The sequence below is a fragment of the Microcaecilia unicolor genome, chromosome 6 (genome assembly GCF_901765095.1).
Source record: "Microcaecilia unicolor chromosome 6, aMicUni1.1, whole genome shotgun sequence".
In the NCBI taxonomy this organism is placed as follows: domain Eukaryota; kingdom Metazoa; phylum Chordata; class Amphibia; order Gymnophiona; family Siphonopidae; genus Microcaecilia; species Microcaecilia unicolor.
Genome location: NC_044036.1, coordinates 39259901 through 39282852, shown reverse-complemented (window position 1 = coordinate 39282852; position 22952 = coordinate 39259901). Strand labels below are relative to the sequence as shown.

The 22952-nt window shown below is 43.7% G+C and overlaps 1 protein-coding gene across 9 annotated transcripts in view; it reads left to right on the top strand.

The window, feature by feature from the left end:
- The window catches only part of DOCK7 (dedicator of cytokinesis 7), a 279528-nt gene that overhangs the window by 72613 nt on the left and 183963 nt on the right, over positions 1–22952 (top strand). For all 9 annotated transcript variants that reach the window (XM_030206645.1, XM_030206644.1, XM_030206640.1 and 6 more), the window contains exons 13-14: positions 258–351; positions 7479–7641. In XM_030206645.1, the coding sequence (XP_030062505.1) occupies positions 258–351; positions 7479–7641 (257 nt within the window). The remainder of the gene's footprint in view (positions 1–257; positions 352–7478; positions 7642–22952) is intronic.

Here is a 22952-nt window from a genome sequence, read left to right as displayed (position 1 = left end):
TAAAACAGTTGCTAATATTTTTGGCTAGACACTCCAGAGCCTGGCACTTTGCCTTAGGAAACGAGGGAATGTCATTGACGGTATCTGTTTCAGGTCAGTGACGTACAAACAGAAGCAATATTACACTACAGTTGGCATCAGTAGGTTATCCCCTGTTAGTTTTATGTCAGCCTGGGCCTGCTGTGTATTTTTAAGCTACAGATATCAGACAGTGTAATATTTCCTTTTCTTTCTTTCATTGCTTGAAAATCCACCAGGAAGGGGATCGTTTGAGTGATGAAGATTTGTATAAATTCCTTGCTGATATGAGAAGACCATCTTCTGTTTTACGGCGATTAAGACCTATTACAGGTATGGTGCTGAGTGTCACTTGTATAAATAAGTATTACAGGAGTAGCAAGTGCTTCACAATGACATTAACAAATGGAAACTAGATATATTTAAACAATATGTTTAAACATGAACTGAGCCAGTCTGATGTGGTGACGTAGGAACAGAAAATAAAGGCACATAAAGATCATATGGGCTATCCAGTCTGGCGATCCACACCAACTACTATCCCTTCCTCTCCCTCGGAGGTTGAAAAGGTGCCCAGGAATGGTAACATCAAGAATGGGAATGGAAGAAGTACACTTGCCCTTTATTAAGGGGGAAGTTATCAATGTGGGCTACTGTTAAGACAGATTATTTTACCACTAATTTGTGCTATTTTAGCATACTCATGCATATTTTATGCAGTGAGACTTAGAGGGGCATAATCGAACATCGCCGGTGATCTATTTTGGCGGCGGCGGCGCAACAGCTGGCCGGAACCGTACTATCGAAAAAGATGGCCAGGCGTCTTTTTTTTTTTCGATAATACGGTTTAGCCCGGCCAAATGCCAGAGTTCGCCGGGTTTGAGATGGACGGTTTTGTTTTTCAGCGATAATGGAAAAAAATGCCGGCCATCTCAAACCCGGTGAAATCCAAGGCATTTGGTCGTGGGAGGAGCCAGCATTTGTAATGCACTGGTCCCCCTGACATGCCAGGGCACCCTAGGGGGCATTTCTAAAAATGTTTAAAAAATACAAAAAAAGCTAGCCGGTGCATAGCTCCCTTACCTTAGGTGCTGAGCCCCCCAAACCCACTCCCCACACCTTTACTCCATTACCATAGCCCTTATGGGTGAAGGGGGGGCACTTACATGTGGGTACAGTGGGTGTTGGGGGGGTTTGGAGGGCTGAACACTTAGTACCACAAGTGTAACAGGTAGGGGGGGATGGACCTGGGTCTGCCTGCCTGAAGTGCACTGCACCCATTAAAAACTGTTCCAGCGACTTGCATACTGCTGTCAGGGACCTGGGTATGACATTTAAGGCTGGCATAGAGGCTGGCAAAAAAGTGCTTTATTTTTTTCGTGTGGGAGGGGGTTGGTGACCACTGGGGGAGTACGGGGAGGTCATCCCCCATTCCCTCCAGTGGTCATCTGGTCAGTTGGGGCACCTTTTTGAGGCTTGGTCGTGAAAATAAAAGGACCAAGTAAAGCCGGCGAAATACTGCTTAACGCCACTTTTTTTTCCCCATTATCCGTGAACACCGGCCATCTGGTAGCCACGCCCATGCCCGCCCATGTCCCGCCTTCGCTTCGCTGGCGACGGGAAAGCGGTGATGCTGTCAAAAAAGCAGCTTTCGATTATACCGATTTCGCCGCTTTTCCGAGATCGCGGGCCATCTCCCAATTTATGTCAGAAGATGGCCGGCGATCACTTTCGAAAATGAGCAGGTTAGTTACTTATAACTAGGGTAAACAGTAAAATAACCCGTCTTAACGGTAGCTCACATTGATAATTTTTTCCCTTAGTATGTAATTGTGTATAGCAGACATGGCAGTGGTCTTACTTAACTATTTTTTGTTTTATTTTGTTTAGAAGTCTTTATTGAAATTCAAATGCAGCAATAAGCACAAAATAACATAATAAGGTTAAAGATTGTGAAGTAATTACCAATTATTACAGAAACCAAGAAAAATAATTAAGATTATATATCAACACTGTAATGGAGTGGTCTAGCTGCACGTTAAAATAACACATGAGTCAACTATACTTGGAATGTTAATGGGCACCTAGAGATAAGTACAAAACTTTTTATAAAAAAAAAAACTCTTTTGTATAAAAGTCATTTATTTGAGGAACTAATCGGAATTAAAAAAAATAATAATAAGGACCGATGAGAAAAGAGGTGCTACTATACAAGCTTATTGCTGAATTTTGGGTATCCATTATCTGATGGTACACAAAAAGCTTTAAGAACTATTCAGTGTATTTTTGGGGCTTACAGGCAGACAGGACTAAGCATAAAAGCAGACCATATTTAGCTATAGGTGTAGTTTGGGGAGGATGACAGAAGGCTGGTGCCACATAGATGCTCTGAGAACTGCTTCTGTGTTTTTTGTTTTGTTTTTTAACTTTTATTTCTAACATTTCAAATTTTACAATCGCATCAACAATGCGACTGATGAAATTAAAGAAAAATCTAAAACTACAGGAAAATTTTCAAATTACATTTGTCCACACTTTAAGGTGATAGGACTATGGTATTGGAATTTGCTAAGAATATAAGGGGAAAAAAACAAAACAAAAAAACAAATGGAACAGACACAAAATTCAGGGGCCCTCTTACAAAGCTGTGGTAAGCACTAATGCAGGCTTTCCACAGCAAAAAAAATGGCGTACCACGGAATGTGCGTGCTACCCACACACTGAAAAATAAAATTTATTTTTTAGCATTGGGGGCAGATCTGGGGGCAGAGTGGGCATGTTCTGCACTGATTGGTTAGCGATCAGCAATGCCCACATGCTAACCGATTAGCAAAGGTTTAGCACGTGAGTCCCTACCACCTACGAAATAGATGGGTACATGCTAATGGGAAAATTAGTACATGGCCTTTAATAGGAGAAATAAGAAAATCAGCCACTTTACTTCAAAGGTAAACATGGTCTTGGTACTTGAGAATGACCAACATAAGGGCATGCTAAGGCAACCTTTTACCCCTGTTTGGTAAAAGGGTCCCTCAGAGAGCAACCTCAGCCCTAACAGTGTCCCTGAAGATAGCTGTGAGAAAGTCATGTCTGTATTTTAACTTTTTCTTAGAAACCACAAATTCTAACAATTGCTTGGGTTCACCAAAGACATAAGAATTATTTTGAAAAAGTTAGGCAACAAGTACAAGGAAAATGAAGCAGAGAATTCATCCCCAGAGCTTGAGCCTGAACCCTGAGGGTTCTTCCTGGCCCTGCCTCTGGGTGTTCCTTGAGACTGGGGAAAATTCTAATCTTTGATACCAAGAATTCTTGATCCATATAGTGGAAGGAACTAGTGCTGATTTGACCTAGCTCTTCCCTTTGGGAGTATGATTTCCCTACCATTTGTGCACCCCCCCCCACCCCCCAAGTAAGCATGCAACTTTTATCTATGGATGCTGCATTGCTCTCCAACAGGTGATTCTTCTGGTGGAACCTCTGCAGAAACAGTTAGTTGAAAATGCCCTGTTTGTAGTCTCTGGAGACCCACTGTGTCTAGGTACTAAGAACGGAACTAGCAATAACATAAAATCGCTAACAGGAGGACAATCAGTGTACACTGACAGATTGTTGAATCCCTTAAACCCTTCTCAGAGCTATAAAGGGCCAACTCCTGCCAGCTGCTGTTTCTCATCAGCAATAAGTTTTCCGGAGACTCTGTTTAGCGCATCCCATGTCATCATCTGACATCTCTCCCCAACCGTCTTTAATGTGAGGATTTATTGTTGTTTCTCGCTGACACCCAACTCATCAGGCTGCAGTGATTATTTGCTCTTTGGCTCTCTCTCTCTCTCTCTCGTAACATCACCAGTTCCAGCTGCCAGGCTTTTAGTTCTCTTCCGTTTCTTCTTATACCAGCAAATGCAGTGCTGTTCTGTGGAACTGTGAATTTACTAGAGCCGGGTATTTGTAAAAGAAGAAACACAAAACATGCTGTATTTCTGGCAATTACACTGCCAGGTGGTATTTGGCACTTTCTCCCAAATGTTGTCGCACAGTTTCCAATTTTGCCCTATGTTAACCAAACAGGTTGATCAGTTGTTAGGCTGTATAGAGAGAGGTGTGACCAGCAGAAGAAAGGGGGTGTTGATGCCCCTGTATAAGTTGTTGGTGAGGCCCCACCTGGAGTATTGTGTTCAGTTTTGGAGGCCGTATCTTGTTAAGGATGTAAAAAGAATTGAAGCGGTGCAAAGAAAAGCTACGAGAATGGTATGGGATTTGCGTTACAAGACGTATGAGGAGAGACTTGCTGAACTAAACATTTATACTCTGGAGGAAAGCAGAAACAGGGGTGATATGATACAGACGTTCAAATATTTGAAAGGTATTAATCCGCAAACAAACCTTTTCCAGAGATGGGAAGGTGGTAGAACGAGAGGACATGAAATGAGATTAAAGGGGGGCAGACTCAAGAAAAATGTCAGGAAGTATTTTTTCACGGAGCGAGTAGTGGATGCTTGGAATGCCCTCCCACGGGAGGTGGTGGAAATGAAAACGGTAACGGAATTGAAACATGCGTGGGATAAACATAAAGGAATCCTGTGCCGAAGGAATGGATCCTCAGGAGCTTAGTCAAGATTGGGAGGCGGGGCTGGTGGTTGGGAGGCAGGGATAGTGCTGGACAGACTTGTACGGTCTGTGCCAGAGCCGGTGGTGGGCAGCGGGACTGGTGGTTGGGAGGCGGGGATAGTGCTGGACAGACTTGTACGGTCTGTGCCAGAGCCGGTGGTTGGGAGGCAGGGCTGATGGTTGGGAGGTGAGGTTAGTGCTGGGCAGACTTATACGGTCTGTGCCAGAGCCGGTGGTTGGGAGGAGGGGCAGGTGGTTGGGAGGCGGGGATAGTGCTGGACAGACTTGTACGGTCTGTGCCAAAGCCGGTGGTTGGGAGGAGGGGCTGGTGGTTGGGAGGCGGGGATAGTGCTGGGCAGGCTTATACGGTTTGTGCCCTGAAGATCACAGGTACAAATCAAAGTAGGGTATACACAAAAAGCAGCAAATATGAGTTATCTTGTTGGGCAGACTGGATGGACCGTGCAGGTCTTTTTCTGCCGTCATCTACTATGTTACTATGTAGTTATTCTAGTAGCATGCATTGAGTTGTTGTTGGAGTTGTATAAGGGAAATTGGGGGTGGGGGACAGGTTAAATTAGGACTGAATTTCCCCGTTCAATCAATCTGGGTTGGGTTGACAATCCTAGATGTAGTCTGTTGGGCACATAAACATTGAAACACTAAGAATGTTGCGCTATACCCACTTAAGGATGCTAAGGAGGGTATAGCTTAACCTTTTAGACACCAGCCCTGTACTACTCCTTGGCACTCTTATGTGCCATGTTCCAGAGACTTAGCCAGGTTTTCATGTCAGTTGGAGCAGACTTTTGTAAATTAGGCGCTGGTCGGTGTCGGACAGGCGACAGTGCCAGTATTGTTGCTCAGGTACAGTGACTGTGTCTGGCAATGATTAATACAGGCTGCCTCTGCTGCATCCCACCTACAAGGAAACTGGAAGTTATATCAGGAGGCGGGAGGTAGCAGAGGTCCCGGGACCAGCCAGAGCAGGCAGCCTGTCTTAACTGCAAGTAAAATTATTCAAATTGTAACCATCACCTCTGAATACTCCTTCCACCGATAGACACTTTGTTTAAATCAGATGGGCGTTTGTTTGTGTGGTGACTCTACAGGATGTGGAGCTCATTAGTCCTGAGCATTTTTATTTTTGGTGACAAGGGCCACCAAAGGCAGCCCTTGCCCCAGAGCCTACTTCCAAATAGAGCCAAACAGTTTATGAAATAACACAAAACCCTGCAAAAAGACACAAAAACCTATACAGGGAACGCTTGTGGAGCCAGCCAGAAGCAGTTTGCTTTAGTTGTCGATGCTGCCGGCAGGCATGGAAACACTGGAGGTCTGCCGAGGAGAAAGGCCAAGAGCACTATGCAGGACAGGGGGAAAGAGGGAGGAATGCTGGATCAAGTGCTGTGCAATTCCTTGTGTGACCCCACAGGACACACATGATGGATGATGCTTGCATCCAATACACCCTGCTCACATAATTCTCATGCACCTTGGTCTGAAACAGTATATCAGTTCTTAAATGTAAACATGCTCTGCATCCACAAAAACCTTATCTCCCCCACAACAACAGTGTAGATCATAACTAGCACATTTTACTACTACTACTTAACATTTCTAGAGCGCTACTAGGGTTACGCAGCGCTGTACAGTTTAACAAAGAAGGACAGTCCCTGCTCGAAGGAGCTTACAATCTAAAGGACGAAATGTCAAGTTGGGGCAGTCAAGATTTCCTGAATAGAGGAGTAGTGGTTAGGTGCCGAAGGCGACATTGAAGAGGTAGGCTTTGAGCAAGGATTTGAAGATGGGCAGGGAGGGGGCCTTGCAAATGGGCTCAGGGAGTTTATTCCAAGCATGGGGTGAGGCGAGGCAGAAAGGGCGGAGCCTGAAGTTGGCAGTTGTGGAGAAGGGTACTGAGAGGAGGGATTTGTCTTGAGAGCGGAGGTTACGGGTAGGAACGTAAGGGGAGATGAGGGTAGAGAGGTAAGGATGGAGCTGCAGATTGAGTGCATTTGTAGGTTAGTAGGAGAACCTTGAACTGTATGCGGTACCTGATCGGAAGCCAGTGAAGTGACTTGAGGAGAGGGGTGATATGAGTATATCGGTCCAGGCGGAAGATAAGACGTGCAGCCGAGTTCTGAACATTTTCTCCATGGAAGTTACCATACAAAAATTAAAAAAAAAAAAAAAATTGACTCGCACATCATCTCAATAACTGTGAAATAAATCTCTCCACTACCAGGCACATTGTGAAACAAGACAAAACTTGAAAAAAATCCTAACTCGATATACATGAAGCAATCTGCTATAGAACGGTAGCACTGATTTAAACAACAATCCTACTTAACATACAGCACTACAAATATTTTTATGGGGCCCTAGAACACCAATACAACTACTACTGGTAAAACAGAAAAAGTGGGACTGCTACAGAATTGTAAGCAGAAACTACTTGCCCACAGAATACCACACCTAGGTCACACACCAAATACAGACCAAGGAAGCACAAATTAGAAATATAAAGATAAAAACTGAATTGGGAACCCCAAGAATTCAAACTGCGCCAAATCTGAAATTACCACAAAGAGGGCGCACTGGCCTGGCGGTAGTCTCATTTGGGCACGTGCTGCACATGCATAGAGCCTACCTCGCCTTAGTAAAAGGGCCTCTCTGTGACTCCCCTGTATGAGAAGCTATAAAAATATGAACATGGAAAATAATGCGTATTGACACCGTTCTTATTATCTGGACCCCACGTGCATGACTGCTGCTTCATCAAAAGTTACTTTAATGTTTCAGCTTTCATCCAAATGCTGTCTTTTTTTTCTGCCTCCTCCCCCCCTCAGCTCAGTTGAAGCTAGACATTTCTCCAGCACCTGAAAACCCCAGTTATTGCCTTACCCCTGAGCTGCTGCAAGTGAAGCTTTATCCTGACAGCAGAGTGCGGCCCACACGAGAGATCCTGGAGTTTCCTGCTAGAGATGTCTATGTTCCAAACACGACCTACAGGTAAGACCTGAGAAACAGGTTGCAGTTCTACAGTACTAAGGGGCCCTTTTATTAAACTGTGCTAGTAAATGGGCTTGGTTTGTGCTAACGTGGATCTTTCCCATGCGCTAAGCTTATTTTCCAGTGCGGCCAAAAGAGGCATTTTTCAACTTGTTGAGTTTCTGGCTTTGCACTAGTGTAGCATTAGTGTATGGCCATTTATAAAATTGAATGCAAGAGCATTTACTGCTTCCTATTTAAGAGGCTTTTAAGGGCTCCTGCGTTATGGATTCACTAACCAGTTAGCAAGCTGATAATGTTAGCGCGCTAGCTGAATAGCATTTCAATGCCCTTTCTCCACTCTTGACATGCCCCTTCCCAAAATAAATTCTTCGTTCAGATATTAAAACTAATGCAGAACACTTTAGTGCATCCTGTTAGGCCATTTTTCCTTATGCAGCTTAGTAAAAGGGCCCCTAAATTTGTTACTGCCACTTATAGACCAGTGGCATCCATTACTTATTTCATTAAGGTTATGCAGGGATTGGTTACAAGTCAAGTGGAGGGGCATTTTCAATATGACGATTTCAAGTCCGACTTTGGATCATTCATTAAAAACTTTTAGTCATTACCTTGGATCATAAACCATCTATGGAAAGTCAAGTCAATGATCCAATACAGCAAAGGAATTATACAGTGGTAAAGTTTGGGAGGGTCAGTGCCTCTGTCACAGGTCGTAGTCTACCTGAGCCTACTGTGACCCATCTATTCCTTTTCTGCTGTATTCTCTGTGGCAGTGCTGGTAGTAAATTGACTGGGAATTGGGTACTTCTTGATTGTAGCCAACTCCTTTTTGATATTTGGACACAGATGGAGCAAGCTCTAAGGTACCAGATGGGTTGTCTTAGGACTAAGGCACCACATATATTGCATTGAATAAAAGTCATGTTGATATGCTTAAGAAGTGTGAGGTGTACTATGTTACGATAACTTAGTGAAGATAATTGCCTCTTGGTTTACCTATATATATATATATAGAGAGAGAGAGAGTTAGCCTAGGGGTGGGTAGGAGAGGGATGGGTAGGGAGGGACTATAAAGTTAGAGGACAGAAATATAAAACTTCTAGCAACCAGTATAACTCCAAGTCAGAGGAAAGGAAGGTTAATTTTTTAAAATATATATATAACAATAGCAGAGGTAAAAAAAAAAAATCTATTAAGAAAGGGGGACACACAAGGAAGAGAGTAGAATTTATCAAACAATCCAGAACACAACTTTGAAAATAAGATTTACAATCACTTAGCTTTAGTCGTGCACTGTTTTTCAATAGTTCCAAGTCAGTAAGCTCATCTCACATTTGTAAGAATGCACCTGGATGATACCCAAGTCTTTTGGAATAATGTTCTATGGACAGATAATTCAAAAGTAGAACTCTTTGGACAACACAGGTCACGTTATGTCTGGTATTAAAAAAAATAGAGCATTCCACAGTAAGAACATCATGCCCGCACTCAAAGTGTTGGTGGAGTGTGATAGTGTGGGGATGCTGTGCTGCTTCAGGACCTGGAAAACTTGTCATTATTGAAGGAACCATGAATTCTGCATGGCACCAGAAAATTCTTAAGGGAAAAGTCCAGGCATCTGTCATGAGCTGAAACTGAAGCATAATTGGGTTATACTGCAAGCCAATGATCCAAAACATAAAAACAATTCTACATCTGAATGGCTGAGGAGAAACAAAATTAAAGTTTGGAATTGGCCTAGTCAAAATCCTGACTTGAACCCAATAGAGATGCTCTGAAAGTACCTGAAATGAACCATTGATGCGGGAAATCGTATGAATATGTCTGAATTAAAGCAGTTCTGCAAAGAAGCTTGGGCTAAGGTTCCTCAGCAGTGATGTAAAGGACTGATTGCAACCAAACGCTTCCTATGATTTGATATTATTGCTGCTAAAGGTGATGCAACCAGTTACTAATGGGCATCTACTTTTTCACGTGGGGTGATTTGGACGTTGGATAACTTTGTTCCTTAACTGAGGTAATAGTTGGAAAACTGTTATGTGTTTACTCAGGTTCCTTTTATTTCATATTACGTTTTATTTATAGATTCAGTGTGACATATAGGAAATTGGGGGGGGGGGGGGGGGACTCTTTCACATCACTGTATTTGTAAAGGAAATTATACCTCTCAACTCTTGTACCTTAAGCAGACATGACTGGTGTTTCATGCTTTTGGAAATAATGCAAATTCCATGAAAATCCTAACTGAAGATTGTAAAGGGGGTCCGCTTCCTCCTCTTGTGTGGAGCCGGCAAGCCTGCGGGGCTCCCAGGGTTCCAGGACAGAATACTGCTGATACTGGGACTCGGGGCCAAAGTATTTTATTGTCAAGGCAATTTCATACCAAAAATCATAATTAATTCTTCATAACAAAAGGTACAGCCCTCTTAATAGAGTCGTCAAAAGAAAAAGGTGCAGTCCTCATAAGATAATCTTCAAATGAAAAAAAAGGTACAGTCCAGGTCCCAAAATCCCTCAGAAAACGCTCAGCTCCTCAAGACCTCAGGTCTTCTATTAGGGCATTAGCTTTCCCTTCCCCCTCCTTCAGAAGGGTTTAGAAAGAGTTCAGCACACTTCCAATATAGCACAACAGTTCAGAACAAATCTTCATAGACAGTCTTTGCACATCAAACCAATACCACCAATCACCTGCCTTTTCACAGCACAGAGGGAACCCTGTAAGGAGCAGGGTTGGCAGTTTCTCCCACCTCTCAGCACCACGCCCGGTGTGGCCTCCTCCACTGCCTTCATGTTCTGGGCAGGACAGCCTTTGAATTCTCCCACTCCATGGTAGCTGGCTCCTCTCCCTTGGGCAGCTCTAGTGGCAGGCTACTTCCTTCATGGAATCTCTCTCTCCCTGCGTCTCTCCTCCCTCATGGTGACTGAGAGCCTCCAGGAAATCTGCTCTCCCCTTCTCACAGCTGGGGGGAATTATATACTGATGGCGAAGCCAGGGAAACTGAGCTTCATCCTTCCCTCTCCCTCTAGTGGGGAAAGAAGTAACATGCTCACCCTGCCTCGAGCCATTGCTCCCCCTGCTGGGGCTGGGAATCCATTCCATTTTTTTTAGGACTACTCTCTTCTCTCATTCTTGCAAGGACTTCTGGGACCCGTAGTTCTGTGCTCAACTGCTTCACTGGGGAATCTCTGGGGCTTGCCTTGTCACAAGATACAAAGATTGGTAATTTCCTCTCCGCTCCAAGAGAGTAAATTGAGGAAGACTGCAAAACATACAAAATCTCAAAACAACCCTTGGTCTGGGTTTTTGGGATGCACAGGGGCGTCCAGTCCTTGGTGTCTCAAAGAGGAGGGCCTCTCCGATTTAGGAGCAGAGACTCCAGAATGTTGCACTAAGCATAGAGGGTATATTGTGGTAGTCCTGCTACACTTAGAGTAAGCTCCATTTACCACTGTGCCTTCATTGCCTTTCATTCAATGATTTCTAACCAGGTAGCCATTTTGGGCCTATACCAAGGGTGCTCAGTTTATAAGTCAGCTATGCAGAACTGTGTCTAAAGCTCTCCCTGATCAAACTCATCCTGCCAAACAATTTGCAAGACTTAACCTCTGCTAAAATATATTGCTTTGGTTCCGCATTCAGCGGTTTCTAACCCAGGTAGTCATTTTGGGGCCTGTACCGAGGTGGCTCAGTTTATATGTCAGTTATGCAAAACTGTATCTAAAGCTCTCCCTGATCCAACTCATCCTGCCAAGGAATTTGCAAGACTTAACCTCTGGTAAAATATGTTGCTTTGGGTCCTAAAATCATTTGGTTTGTAGGAACTGCACTTAATTCTGTTTCACCAGCGCATACAGTTGGGCACAGTTTGCCAACTGGAAAAATACCTTAGGAAGACTCAGGTTGTGGTTTGTGCACTATATCTCTCCATGTGGGTGCTGATATTTTTTTCCAGTTAAAAATATGCCCTCAGTTTTAAAACCTGTCCAGAAAGTGCCTCATCTACTCCCATTAGTCTGTTCCAGAGCCATATCACCCATATGAATAATATTTGTCTCCCATGATGTAAATTTATCCTTTGTCTTATCCTGTGCTGCTTAATCTTGCCATATCCATTTGACTTCAACAGTGTCTTGAATAAATCTATACATGGTTTAGACATATACCCTCTCTTAACTTTATTTTTTTGTATAGAAGTAGATTTCTTTCTTAATTTTCAGTATAATTAGTTAAAACATCTTTGTTTCAATGTCAGGTTTTTAAAGGCATGTCTTTGCAAATTATAGAGTCCATTTAAGGGTCTGTACTATGAATTGTCACACTTGCGTCTCTTTCTTATAACCCTTAATCTTGTCTCTTCGTCATGTGCTGTGTGCAAAAAAAAAAAAACTATTGTAAGAGAATGCACTCCTGAGAGAATCTGACGTTTTCTCTGAAGGTTAAGAGTGATATTAACTTCATAATGATGGTAACAAAAAGTAATTACTCTAGTTTGTAAATGAATAGTTTCTCAGTTGCTAACAGTTTGCACTATTCAGACTGATAGCTGAGCATAATCAAAATGTGTGAAACTTAAATAAGCAGCAAATATTTCTAAGGTGTTCCTTCCAGGCAGCATCACAAGTATACACAGCTCAGGAATCGCAAGGAAAATTCATTTTTAATTGACTAATTAAATATGGTCTTTATTTCGCATTTAAAAGAAATCTTCCATAGTAACAAAGCAGCGTAGTAGAGTAAGGCCAGTTGGTCGATCCAGTCTACTCAGTTGTTGTTGTCCACATTGACTAGGAAAATCAGCTGCCAGCCATTGAGTATGACCACTTGTAGTATATTGCTTGTTATCCAGGACAGTTTTTGACATCTTGCTTTCTTGAATTCAATGGTGATAAAATCCCCAACTGCATAGGCGCCCGGTATAAGAGGCTTGGGGAGGCTAAGCCTCCCCAGCCACAAGCCCCAAGTGTCTCTCTCTCTTGCTGCCGGTAGCAGCATGCCAACCTTATTACAGCTTGCTTGCTTCGGGGCTTCTCGGCCTGAGTGCATGACATGCCCCGCCTCCTCTGACCAGTCTTCCTTATGATGCGTCCAGCCCTCATGGAAGTAGGAAGGCTGGTCAGAGGAGGCGGGGCACGTCAGGCCGAGAAGCCCCGAAGTAAGCTGTAATAAGGTTGGCGTGCGTTATTCGGGTGTGATATTCATTGATGTGCTTTAAGGGGAAAAAAAAGCAATTAACTCCTCTCCCAGCACCGAATAGACTCGACCGGCAGCGGGGCTGCGCTCCCAAGAGAGCGGGAAAAACACCTCTCACTCACCAGCCGCTCGCGCGCAACATTTAGCCCCGCCCCCTTATTTTTTTTGGGGGGGGGGGGCCCGGTCCATGCCTCCTATGGCGCCAGACTCGGCTGGCTCGAGCGCACATCTAAAATCCTGCCTTTTAGCTAGCCTACTAGCGGTAGCGTCTCCATCTTGGGAGGAAAAGGCAAAAGCAAGGCAGGAAATGGAAGGGAAGTGGCCTTCAGGCAAAGAGACAGAAGGATAAAGAAAACACATAGTGGTGAGGGTGCGGGCGGGCAAAAAAATACTACAAATACAATGAAAACCCGAACCTATGGTGGTGAGGTGGAAAAGAAATGCCGAATGTGGTGTATCTGTGGGGGCCAGGTTGTGACAGAAAAGGGACAGCTTAAAATGCCATGGAAGAAGATGGAAATGGATTAAAAATGGGAGAAACTGGCTAGAAGCAAGATCCCGTAGCCTATAGGGACGGGACTAGATCATGATGGTAGAATTAGACATGAGCATTGTCAGACAATTATGGATGTAAACCCCGCCCCTGGCCCCACCCCTAACCCCACCCCCTTTAGCCTCCCCAAACAGTTGGGCCACCGACCGCCTATGCCCAACTGGCAGGATGTGCCCCGAGGACTGGGTTTGAAATCCCCTGGTCTGCTCTCTCAGGCATGTTCACTTTCTTGCAGATCTTTCTGACATCTTCAAAAAGACAAATTTTTTTCTCCTTATTCCTCTGCAACATGGGGGAAGCCACTGCTTGCCTCGGGATTGGTAGCATGGAATGTTACTGCTATTTGGGTTTTGCGTTCAATTCTGGTTGCCGTATCTCCAAAATTGTATAGCAAAATCAGAAGAGGTTCAAAGAAGAGCCACCAAAATGATAGAAGGGGGTGGAACTCCTCCCATATGAGGAAAGGCTAAAGAGGATAGAGCTCTTCAGCTTGGAAAAGAGATGTCTGAGGGGAGATATGATTGAGGTCTACAAAATCCTGAGTGGTGTAGAACGGGTAAAAGTGAATTGATTTTTCACTCGTATTGATAAAATTGAAAAATGAACTTGCAGAGCTATTGTTAGTAATATGTAATTTATCTTTAAAATCAAACATGATACCGGAAGATTGGAGGGTGGCCAATGTAACGCCGATTTTTAAAAAAGGTTTCAGAGGTGATCCGGAAAATTATAGACCAGTGAGCCTGATGTCGGTACTGGGCAAAATGGAAAGAACAAAATTACAGAGCATATTCAAAAGCATGGATTAATGAGACAAAGCCAATGTGGATTTAGTGAAGGGAAATCTTGCCTCACCAGTCTACTACATTTCTTTGAAAGGGTGAACAAACATGTTGATAAAGGTGAACTGGTAGGTCTGGAGGCATATTTTCAAAGCACTTAGCCTCCCAAAGTTCCATTGAAACCTATGGAACTTTGGAAGGCTGAGTGCTTTGAAAATATGCGTATCTGGATTTTCAAAAGGCATTTTACAAAGTACCTCATGAAAGATTCCAGAGGAAATTGGAGAGTCATGGAATAGGAGGCAGTGTTCTATTATGGATTAAAAACTGGTTAAAAGATAGAAAACAGAGAGTAGGGTTAAATGGTTATATTCTCAATGGAGAAGGGTTGATAGTGGGGTCCCCAGGGGTCTGTGCTGGGACCGCTGCTTTTTAACATTTATAAATGATCTAGAGATGGGAATATCTAGTGAGGTAATTAAATTTGCTGATGACACAAAGTTATTCAAAGTTGTTAAATTGCAAGAGGACCCTAAGAGACTGGGAGACTGGGCATCCAAATGGCAGATGACATTTAATGTAAGCAAGTGCAAAGTGATGCATGTGGGAAAGAGGAACCTGAACTATTGCTACGTGATACAAGGTTCCATATTAGGAAAGGGATCTAGGTGTTGACAATACATTGAAACTCTCTGCTCCTAATGTTAGGTATTATTAGGACAGGAATAGGAAAACAAAAATGAGGATGTTATAATGCCTTTGTATCAGTCCATGGTGCGAGTGCACCTTGAATACTGTGTGCAATTCTGGAATTAGAAAAGGGACAGAGAAGGGCGGCGAAAATGATAAAGGGAATGGGATGACTTCCCTATGAGGAAGCAGCGTGGGATCTTCAGCTTGAAGAAATGATAGCTAAGGGGAGATACGATAGAGGTATATAAGATGAGTGAAGTGGAACGAGTAGACATGAATCGCTTATTTACTGTTTCCAAAAATACTAGGGGGCATGCAATGAAACTGCAAATTAGTAAATTTAAAACAAATCGGAGAAAATATTTCTTCACTCATACGTGTAATTAAACTCTGAAATTTGTTGCCAAAGAATGTAGTAAAAGCAGTTAGCTTAGCAGGGTTTAAAAATATTGGATCTCTTCATAAAATAGAAGTCCATAAACCATTATTAAGATGGACTTGGGAAAATCCACTGCTTATTTCTAGGATAAACAGCATAAAATATATTGGACTGTTTTCTTGCCAGGTGCTTGTGACCTGGATTGGCCACTGTTGGAAATAGGTTACTGGGCTTGATGGACCTTTTGGTCTGTCCGAGTATGGCAACGCTTAATGTACAAAGACCAGGGGACATCAATGAACTTACATGGAAATATTTTAAAACAAATAGGATGGGATCGTTTACCACATCGCTGTCATTATCTGTTGAACTTGTAACTTGAAATACTGATTTTTTTGGGGAGGGATGTGACAGTATCTGTGCTTTTCATGACTGTTGGTTCAGATCACCATGAAGAACCAACATCAGCAGTTTGACCTGTTTAGTTCATGCTATTTAGTTGGAGAAGGGGGTGGTGGGAGGAGTGAAAATTGAAAATCACCACGTTGTATTGCCTGTTGGTGTGTTTTGTTTTTTTGTGGTTGTAATAAAGAGCAATTAAAAAAAATAAATAGGAGGAAATATTTTTTTCACTCAAAGAATAGTTAAGCTGCGGAACTCATTTGATGGATGATGTGGTAACAATGGTTAGAGTATCTGGGTTTAAAAAAGGTTTGGACAAGTTCCTGGAGGAAAAGTTCATAGTCTGTTATTGAGATAGACATGGAGGAAGCCACTGCTGCCCCGGGATTGGTAGCATGGAATGTTGCTACTAATTGGGTTTCTGCCAGGTACTTTTGACCTGGATTGGCCACTGATGGAAGCAGGATACTGTGCTAGATGGACCATTGGTCTGACCCAGTATGGCTATAGTTTTTATATTGAACAGAACTGACCCCAGAACTGATACCGATGCATCCATGAATCATTTGTATTTCATCAGAGTGAACTCCATTTACTCCGACACTGCTATTTACTCCTTAACAAGTTTTTAATCCACTTCGCCAACTTGGGTTACACCTCCAGGTTATTAATAAATCTCATGACTGTAATCAAAAGCTTTGTTGAAATCCAAGTTTACTTTATCAATTATGTGCCCCTCTCAAACTTCTCTGGCCACACAATCGAAGAAATTGATCAGATTTGCCTGATATGATCACCCTCCGGTTTCCTTTGGAAGAGTCTATTAACTTTTTCACCACTCGTTCCCTCTCTTCTCCCCTCCCTGAGCACAGTCTACATCTCTTCCCCCACCCTAACCCATCTCTTCCCCCACCCTAACCCTCCCCCTTTCTCAATCTCTTCTCCTTATTCCCCCCTCCCGGTCTATGTTAAATCTGGTCTTCTCTTGGTCTACATCAGTGATACTCATATGCTGCCTGCAACCTTTTCCGGAGCTATTCCTCTGATTCGTCCTGCCCCTGTGGAACAAGAAAGTTACGTCAGATGGGGTAGGATAGGTCAGAGGGAAAGCTCTGTTGCAGCATATGAGTATCACTGCCCCTGCTGGAGATCAAGAGGACCAAATTTAAGGTAGACCTGGGAGGGGGAGCTGGGTTGGTGGGGAATTGAGAGAGGGGGGGAAACTATCTAACCATGGTGGGGAGGAGAAAGAAATGCTGAATCATGCATCAAGGTTGGGGAGGGAGAAAGAAGGAAAACAGGGCGAGATGTCAAACTGAGAGTGGGAGGGAGGGAGGGACGTGAAAGGATAGATGCTTGACTGTGCACTGGGTAGAGAGAGGCAGAGATGTTGGCCAGTGAGAAGGAGAGAGAGAGCGAGGGGTAATGGACCTTGGGGGTAGAGGGATTAATGCTGCACATTGGGGAGGGGGTTGGAGAGAGAGAGAGGCTTGCTAATGAGAGAAAAGAATAGAAAGATAATGGAAATGAGTAGAGGGAAGGGAGAGAGCGATGCACAACTGGAGGGATTGAAGAGTGGGAGAGATTTTGGACTCAAAAGCAGTAGGAGGAGGATAGAAGAAAGAGAGATAATGGCCCTGGGGATGGTAGAGAGAGAGGGAGAATGGATCTGGGGACAGAGAGAGAGATAATGGACCTGGGGGAGGAAGGGGGCAGAAGGGATGGGAGAGCAGAGGAGGGAGAGATTTTGGCACCTGATGGGAGGAGAGGGAAAAGAAGGAAAAGAGATAATAGATGGGGTGGAGGGGAGGGAGAGATGCTGGGGAATAGGATGGAGAGAAGAAAGAGGGAGAGATGTTGGACTTAGGGGGTGGAGGGAGGGAGGGAATGAAAAGAAAGGTGTTGGACCCGAAAGGGGGGTCGGATGGCGGGAAGGAAGAGAGGGAGGGAGGGAGAGAGGTAATGGACCAGGGGATGGAGGGGAGTGACAGATCCTGGACAGTGGGAGAGAGGAAGGGAAGAAAAAGGGGAGAGATGTTGGACGTGGGGGCTGGAGAGAGGAAGATAGTGGTCCTTTAATCGTGTGATTAATCGCAATTACAATTTTTAATTGAAATGCAGCCCTAGTTTAGATGCATATATTTTTTTTTTTTTTTTGCTTTTACTTTCTCACCCATATCTCTTTAAAACCTATGTTTTATCCTGTCATTTCTTTGTAGCCTAAAGATTGGTTACTCTCCTATAGCTTTTTATTTTAGCTCACTGTTTTTCCACTTCTTCCCAACCTTTTCCAGTGCTGTCTTTGTACTTTTGAAATCCAGAATACCGACCTTGTGTAACCCCATCTATGCCTTACCTGTTATCTCAAACTCTATCGTCTGATGATTGCTGGTGCTCAGATTGCCGCCTACTTTGTAAAAACAGAACCTTGGCGCTGTAGTGTGTGTCTGCTTTATGACTTCTCGGTCAGCTTTATTTTACCCCCAGCTTTGTTTGTTTTGTCCCCTTGGTTGCTGCATCTTATGAAGCTTAAACTATGTTCTTTTCATGACAGACAGTCTGAAGCAACCACGGGAGGGAGCAGCCCCAGCTGTCTTTTTATCAGCTGTTTCTACTGTGTTGTAACAGAGGGTAAAGTTGTGATTTTTAACTAGTAAGTTATGCAAATATGACCTTTCAGGAAGCAAACTGCAGTATAACCCAGAGGTGAAATAATGCAATATTGGCTACTGAAGGACCACTTAATGTTCACATGCATACATGAAACTCAAACGTTTCGGCTCACAGAGTAACAGGTATTACTGGAGGCTGCTTTTAAGTCAAAGGGCTAGATTTGCTAAAGCTCTTATTCTATGTGAAGGGTCGGGGGGAATTAATAAATGAGACCCTAAATTTATGCAAATGTTTCATTTTCATATTTTCATGCAGAATATTAGAATTGGTAAATTGAGCATGTGTGGATCAATGGCCCAGTGAGACTGATGAGTTTCGAGGTCTCCTTGTTGCTTTTGGTGATCTCTGACTGAGGTCAAGTGATGCATTTGTAGCTCACTCTCCAGTAGAGAGTTGCACGGGGACAGAAATCTTACCCATCCCCGCCCGTCCCTGCTGGAATCTTACCCGTCCCCACCCATCCCCACTGGAATCTTACCCATCCCCACCCATCCCCGCAAACATTTAAACCATCCCAACCCGTCCCCACCCGTCCCCGCAAGAATTTAACCCATCCCCACCCATCCCCGTAAGAATTTAAAAGTACATAAAAGAAAGTTCCAGTCAGCTCCCTCAGTCTCTTTCTGGATTTGAGCCACAGCACTGTAGGCAAGGAAGGAACGGAAGTTGGAACTTGGAACACTCTGGTGTGCACATGTAAGATTTGTCTCTGATCCATTGGCAGTGGGTGCTGAGAGGCCGCCACATGCACGCGCCAGTAGGTCAGGTGACATCTGATTCTCGTGCCTGTGTCAGAGCTGAGGTCTGTGCACCAGCCTGGGAGCAAAGAGGATTAATAGTAACATAGTAAGTGACAGCAAATAGACCTGAACGGTCCATCCATAAGTACATAAGTAGTGCCATACTGGGAAAGACCAAAGGTCCATCTAGCCCAGCATCCTGTCACCGACAGTGGCCAATCCAGGTCAAGGGCACCTGGCACGCTCCCCAAACGTAAAAACATTCCAGACAAGTTATACCTAAAAATGCGGAATTTTTCCAAGTCCATTTAATAGCGGTCTATGGACTTGTCCTTTAGGAATCTATCTAACCCCTTTTTAAACTCCGTCAAGCTAACCGCCCGTACCATGTTCTCCGGCAACGAATTCCAGAGTCTAATTACACGTTGGGTGAAGAAAAATTTTCTCCGATTCGTTTTAAATTTACCACACTGTAGCTTCAACTCATGCCCTCTAGTCCTAGTATTTTTGGATAGCGTGAACAGTCGCTTCACATCCACCCGATCCATTCCACTCATTATTTTATACACTTCTATCATATCTCCCCTCAGCCGTCTCTTCTCCAAGCTGAAAAGCCCTAGCCTTCTCAGCCTCTCTTCATAGGAAAGTCGTCCCATCCCCACTATCATTTTCGTCGCCCTTCGCTGTACCTTTTCCAATTCTACTATATCTTTTTTGAGATACGGAGACCAGTACTGAACACAATACTCCAGGTGCGGTCGCACCATGGAGCGATACAACGGCATTATAACATCCGCACACCTGGACTCCATCCACTCTGCCCAATAGTCACACTCATGATCAATTCATCATTAAATCAACGAGTGTGATATTATATACTTGATTATGGTCTTTCTTTCGTGTTTCTGGAACAAAGACCACAGAAGTCTATCTGGCCCCATCCTTATGTTTCAAATGCTGGAGTTGCCATCGAAGCCCACTCCAGCCTATTCATGTTCTCATTTGTGGGACACAGACCGTAAAAGTCTGTCCAGTACTGTCCTCATGTTCCAGCCACTGAAGTTGCTGTCTAAGCCCTTTCCAGCCCCTCCTACACCAGATTGCCATGTATGAGACACAGACCATACAAGTCTGCCAGGTATCAGCCCTAGTTCATCACAGCCAGAGTCGCCATCTAAGCGTCACTTGACACATCCACACACATGCAGCCATTTAAGGTTAGCTTTTATATAACTTCTATTTTCTAATTAGAGATCCTCTGTTTTCATCCCATGCCTTTTTGAATTCCGTCATCATTTGTGACTCTACCACCTCCTTAATGGAAGACTTTCCACATTTATGCTGTTAAAGCAAGGAAGAAGAGGAGGAGGAGGAGGAGACAGCACTCAAATAAATTGGTATTCGGTAGATGAGAGGCTGGTGCAGGTGCAGCTTACACTTCCACGGGAAGCCCACAGAACTGGTTCCATCCCCGCGGGAACCCCGCAGGATCTGCCTCCGTCCCCGCGGGAACCCCGCAGAACTGCTTCCATCCCCGCGGGAACCCCGCAGGAACTGCCTCCGTCCCTGCGGGAATCCCGCGGGTTCCGCGGGATTCCCGCGGGGACGGAAGCCGTGCAGCTCTCTACTCTCCAGCCACTGACTCTGCAATATTTGCAGTTGAATGTTCTGCAATACATCATCGTTGCTTTACAGAGCTTATATTCGATATTTGAAGAGATGAAGTAAATTCCAGCTAGTACTATGTATCAGAAAGGTATAAAAAAATACCAAAATATTTTTCAGCAGAAGTGGATTAGAGATGAAATTGTTTGCCAAGCCTGAGGGAACTTTATGCAAATGCCAAAAAAATAGAAACATAACAGCAGATAAAGGCCATATGACCAATCCAGTCTGCCCATCCTCTGTAACCCCTAATTCTTCCTGTTCCTAAGCAATCCCACATGCTTATCCCATGCCTTTTTAAATTCTGGAACAGTCCTCGACTCCACAACCTCCACCGGGAGGCCATTCCACGCCTCCACCACCCTTTCTGTGAAATAATACTTCCTTAGGTTACTCCTAAACCTATTTCCTCTTAACTTTGTCATATGCCCCCTCATTCCAGAGCTCTCTTCGTTTGAAAAAGGCTCTCTTCCTGAACATAAATGCCCTTGAGATATTTAAACATTTCTATCATGTCGCTTCTCTCCCTCCTCTCTTCCAGCGTATACGTGTTGAGTTCATAATAAGCCTGTCTCTATAATTTTTGCATTCAAGACCGCTTACAAATTTTATAGCCGCCCTCTGGACCAACTCCATCCTGTTTATATCTTTCCGTAGGTGCAGTCTCCAGCACTGCACTCAGTACTCCAAATGAGGCCTCACCAGAGACTTGTACAACGGCACTATCACCTCCTTATTCCTGCTGGTCATGCCTCTCTTTATGCACCCAAGCATCCTTCTGGCTTTGGCCGTCGCTTTTTCTACCTGTAATTTCCCTGGAGTAGGAGCACCTAACCAAGGGGTCCTTTTACTAAGCTGTGGTATAAAGCGGCCTTACACACCCTTAACGAGGGCTTTTCCTGCATGCTATAGCACTAAAATGGCTGATTTTTTGTTTTTTTGCTTTAATGGTCACATGCTGATGTTGCTATTAGTACAGCCATTAAAAACAAAAAAAATTATTGCGTTAGCACTTACCACATACAAAATAGGTGTCAGTAACAGCTCACGTGGTAACCTTGTGCTAATCAGCGCACAGTGGAAATGCCCACTCTCTGCTCCCAGATATGTCCCTTCTGTGCAAAAATACAAAATATTTTTTTGTGTGCAGGTAAGCTGCCCAGATTAGGAACTTACCACAGGATGCCTGAGTACATCTGCCGTAAGCCATTTTAAGTGTGGTAGTTCGTGCCAGTGCTTTACCGCAACGTAGTAAAAGGATGTAAGAGCCTGAGCTGCTCATCCTGCTGTATGGTTTATTTTCCTTGTCTGGGACCTCCGCAATAGAAAATACTTATAGTGACAAAGGCTGAAAATATGTGTAGGGACAGAGGCAAGTATTGGGGTGTTCAGTAACAAAGGTGATGGTGAGGGATATGAGGGGGGATAAAAGAGGGATCAGTATTCAGCTGCAGCAGGGTGTTTAAGTGCATATAAACAGTGGCATGGACTACTGCCATCACTTTCCATTTAGTTTAGGCCTGATTTTTTTCAGCAGGCCTAAAGTTATGGAACGCACTGCCGCGCAACTTGAAATCGATCTATGAAAGAACGAACTTCCGCATATTACTGAAGACTCATCTCTTTGAAAGAGCATACCAAAAAGACCAACCCAAGTGAATATACACTACACAACTCGCCTATTTAATTTCAGAGCTGTTTCTTAAAATCTGCTTGTATACTACTAACTTGTTTTTATCATCATACTAACCAAAATCATGCAATACTAAATGTTTATATTACTAACACTCTTCCACTACTCATGGTGTATTGTAAACCACTTTGAGCCTGCAAAGAGGTGGGATACAAATGCAACAAATAAATAAAAATATTCAAGTGCTATATAGATCATTTATATCGCCATTGTATGTGTATTTGTGGATTGTCACCTTCACTGTGCCCTAACTCTGCCTCTTTGCTATATGGGTAATGGTGGAGTGGTTTTCAGTCCACCACTTTTAGTTTAGTGATTGAAAAGCCATGGATAATTGGACTTGTATATTTATTGGCCACTGGTAAAATGTACATCATTTTAAAAACTGGCCCAAGAGAAAATAAGTGTGCCAAAGATTGGCTACCATTTTGCTCTCACTTGCTGGTTTGTTTAAAATAGGCCTCAGTACCTCAACGTGCAATCCTCTCTGGGGGTGAGGGGATGACATAGCACCAGGTTTACCCGTAGCAACATAAA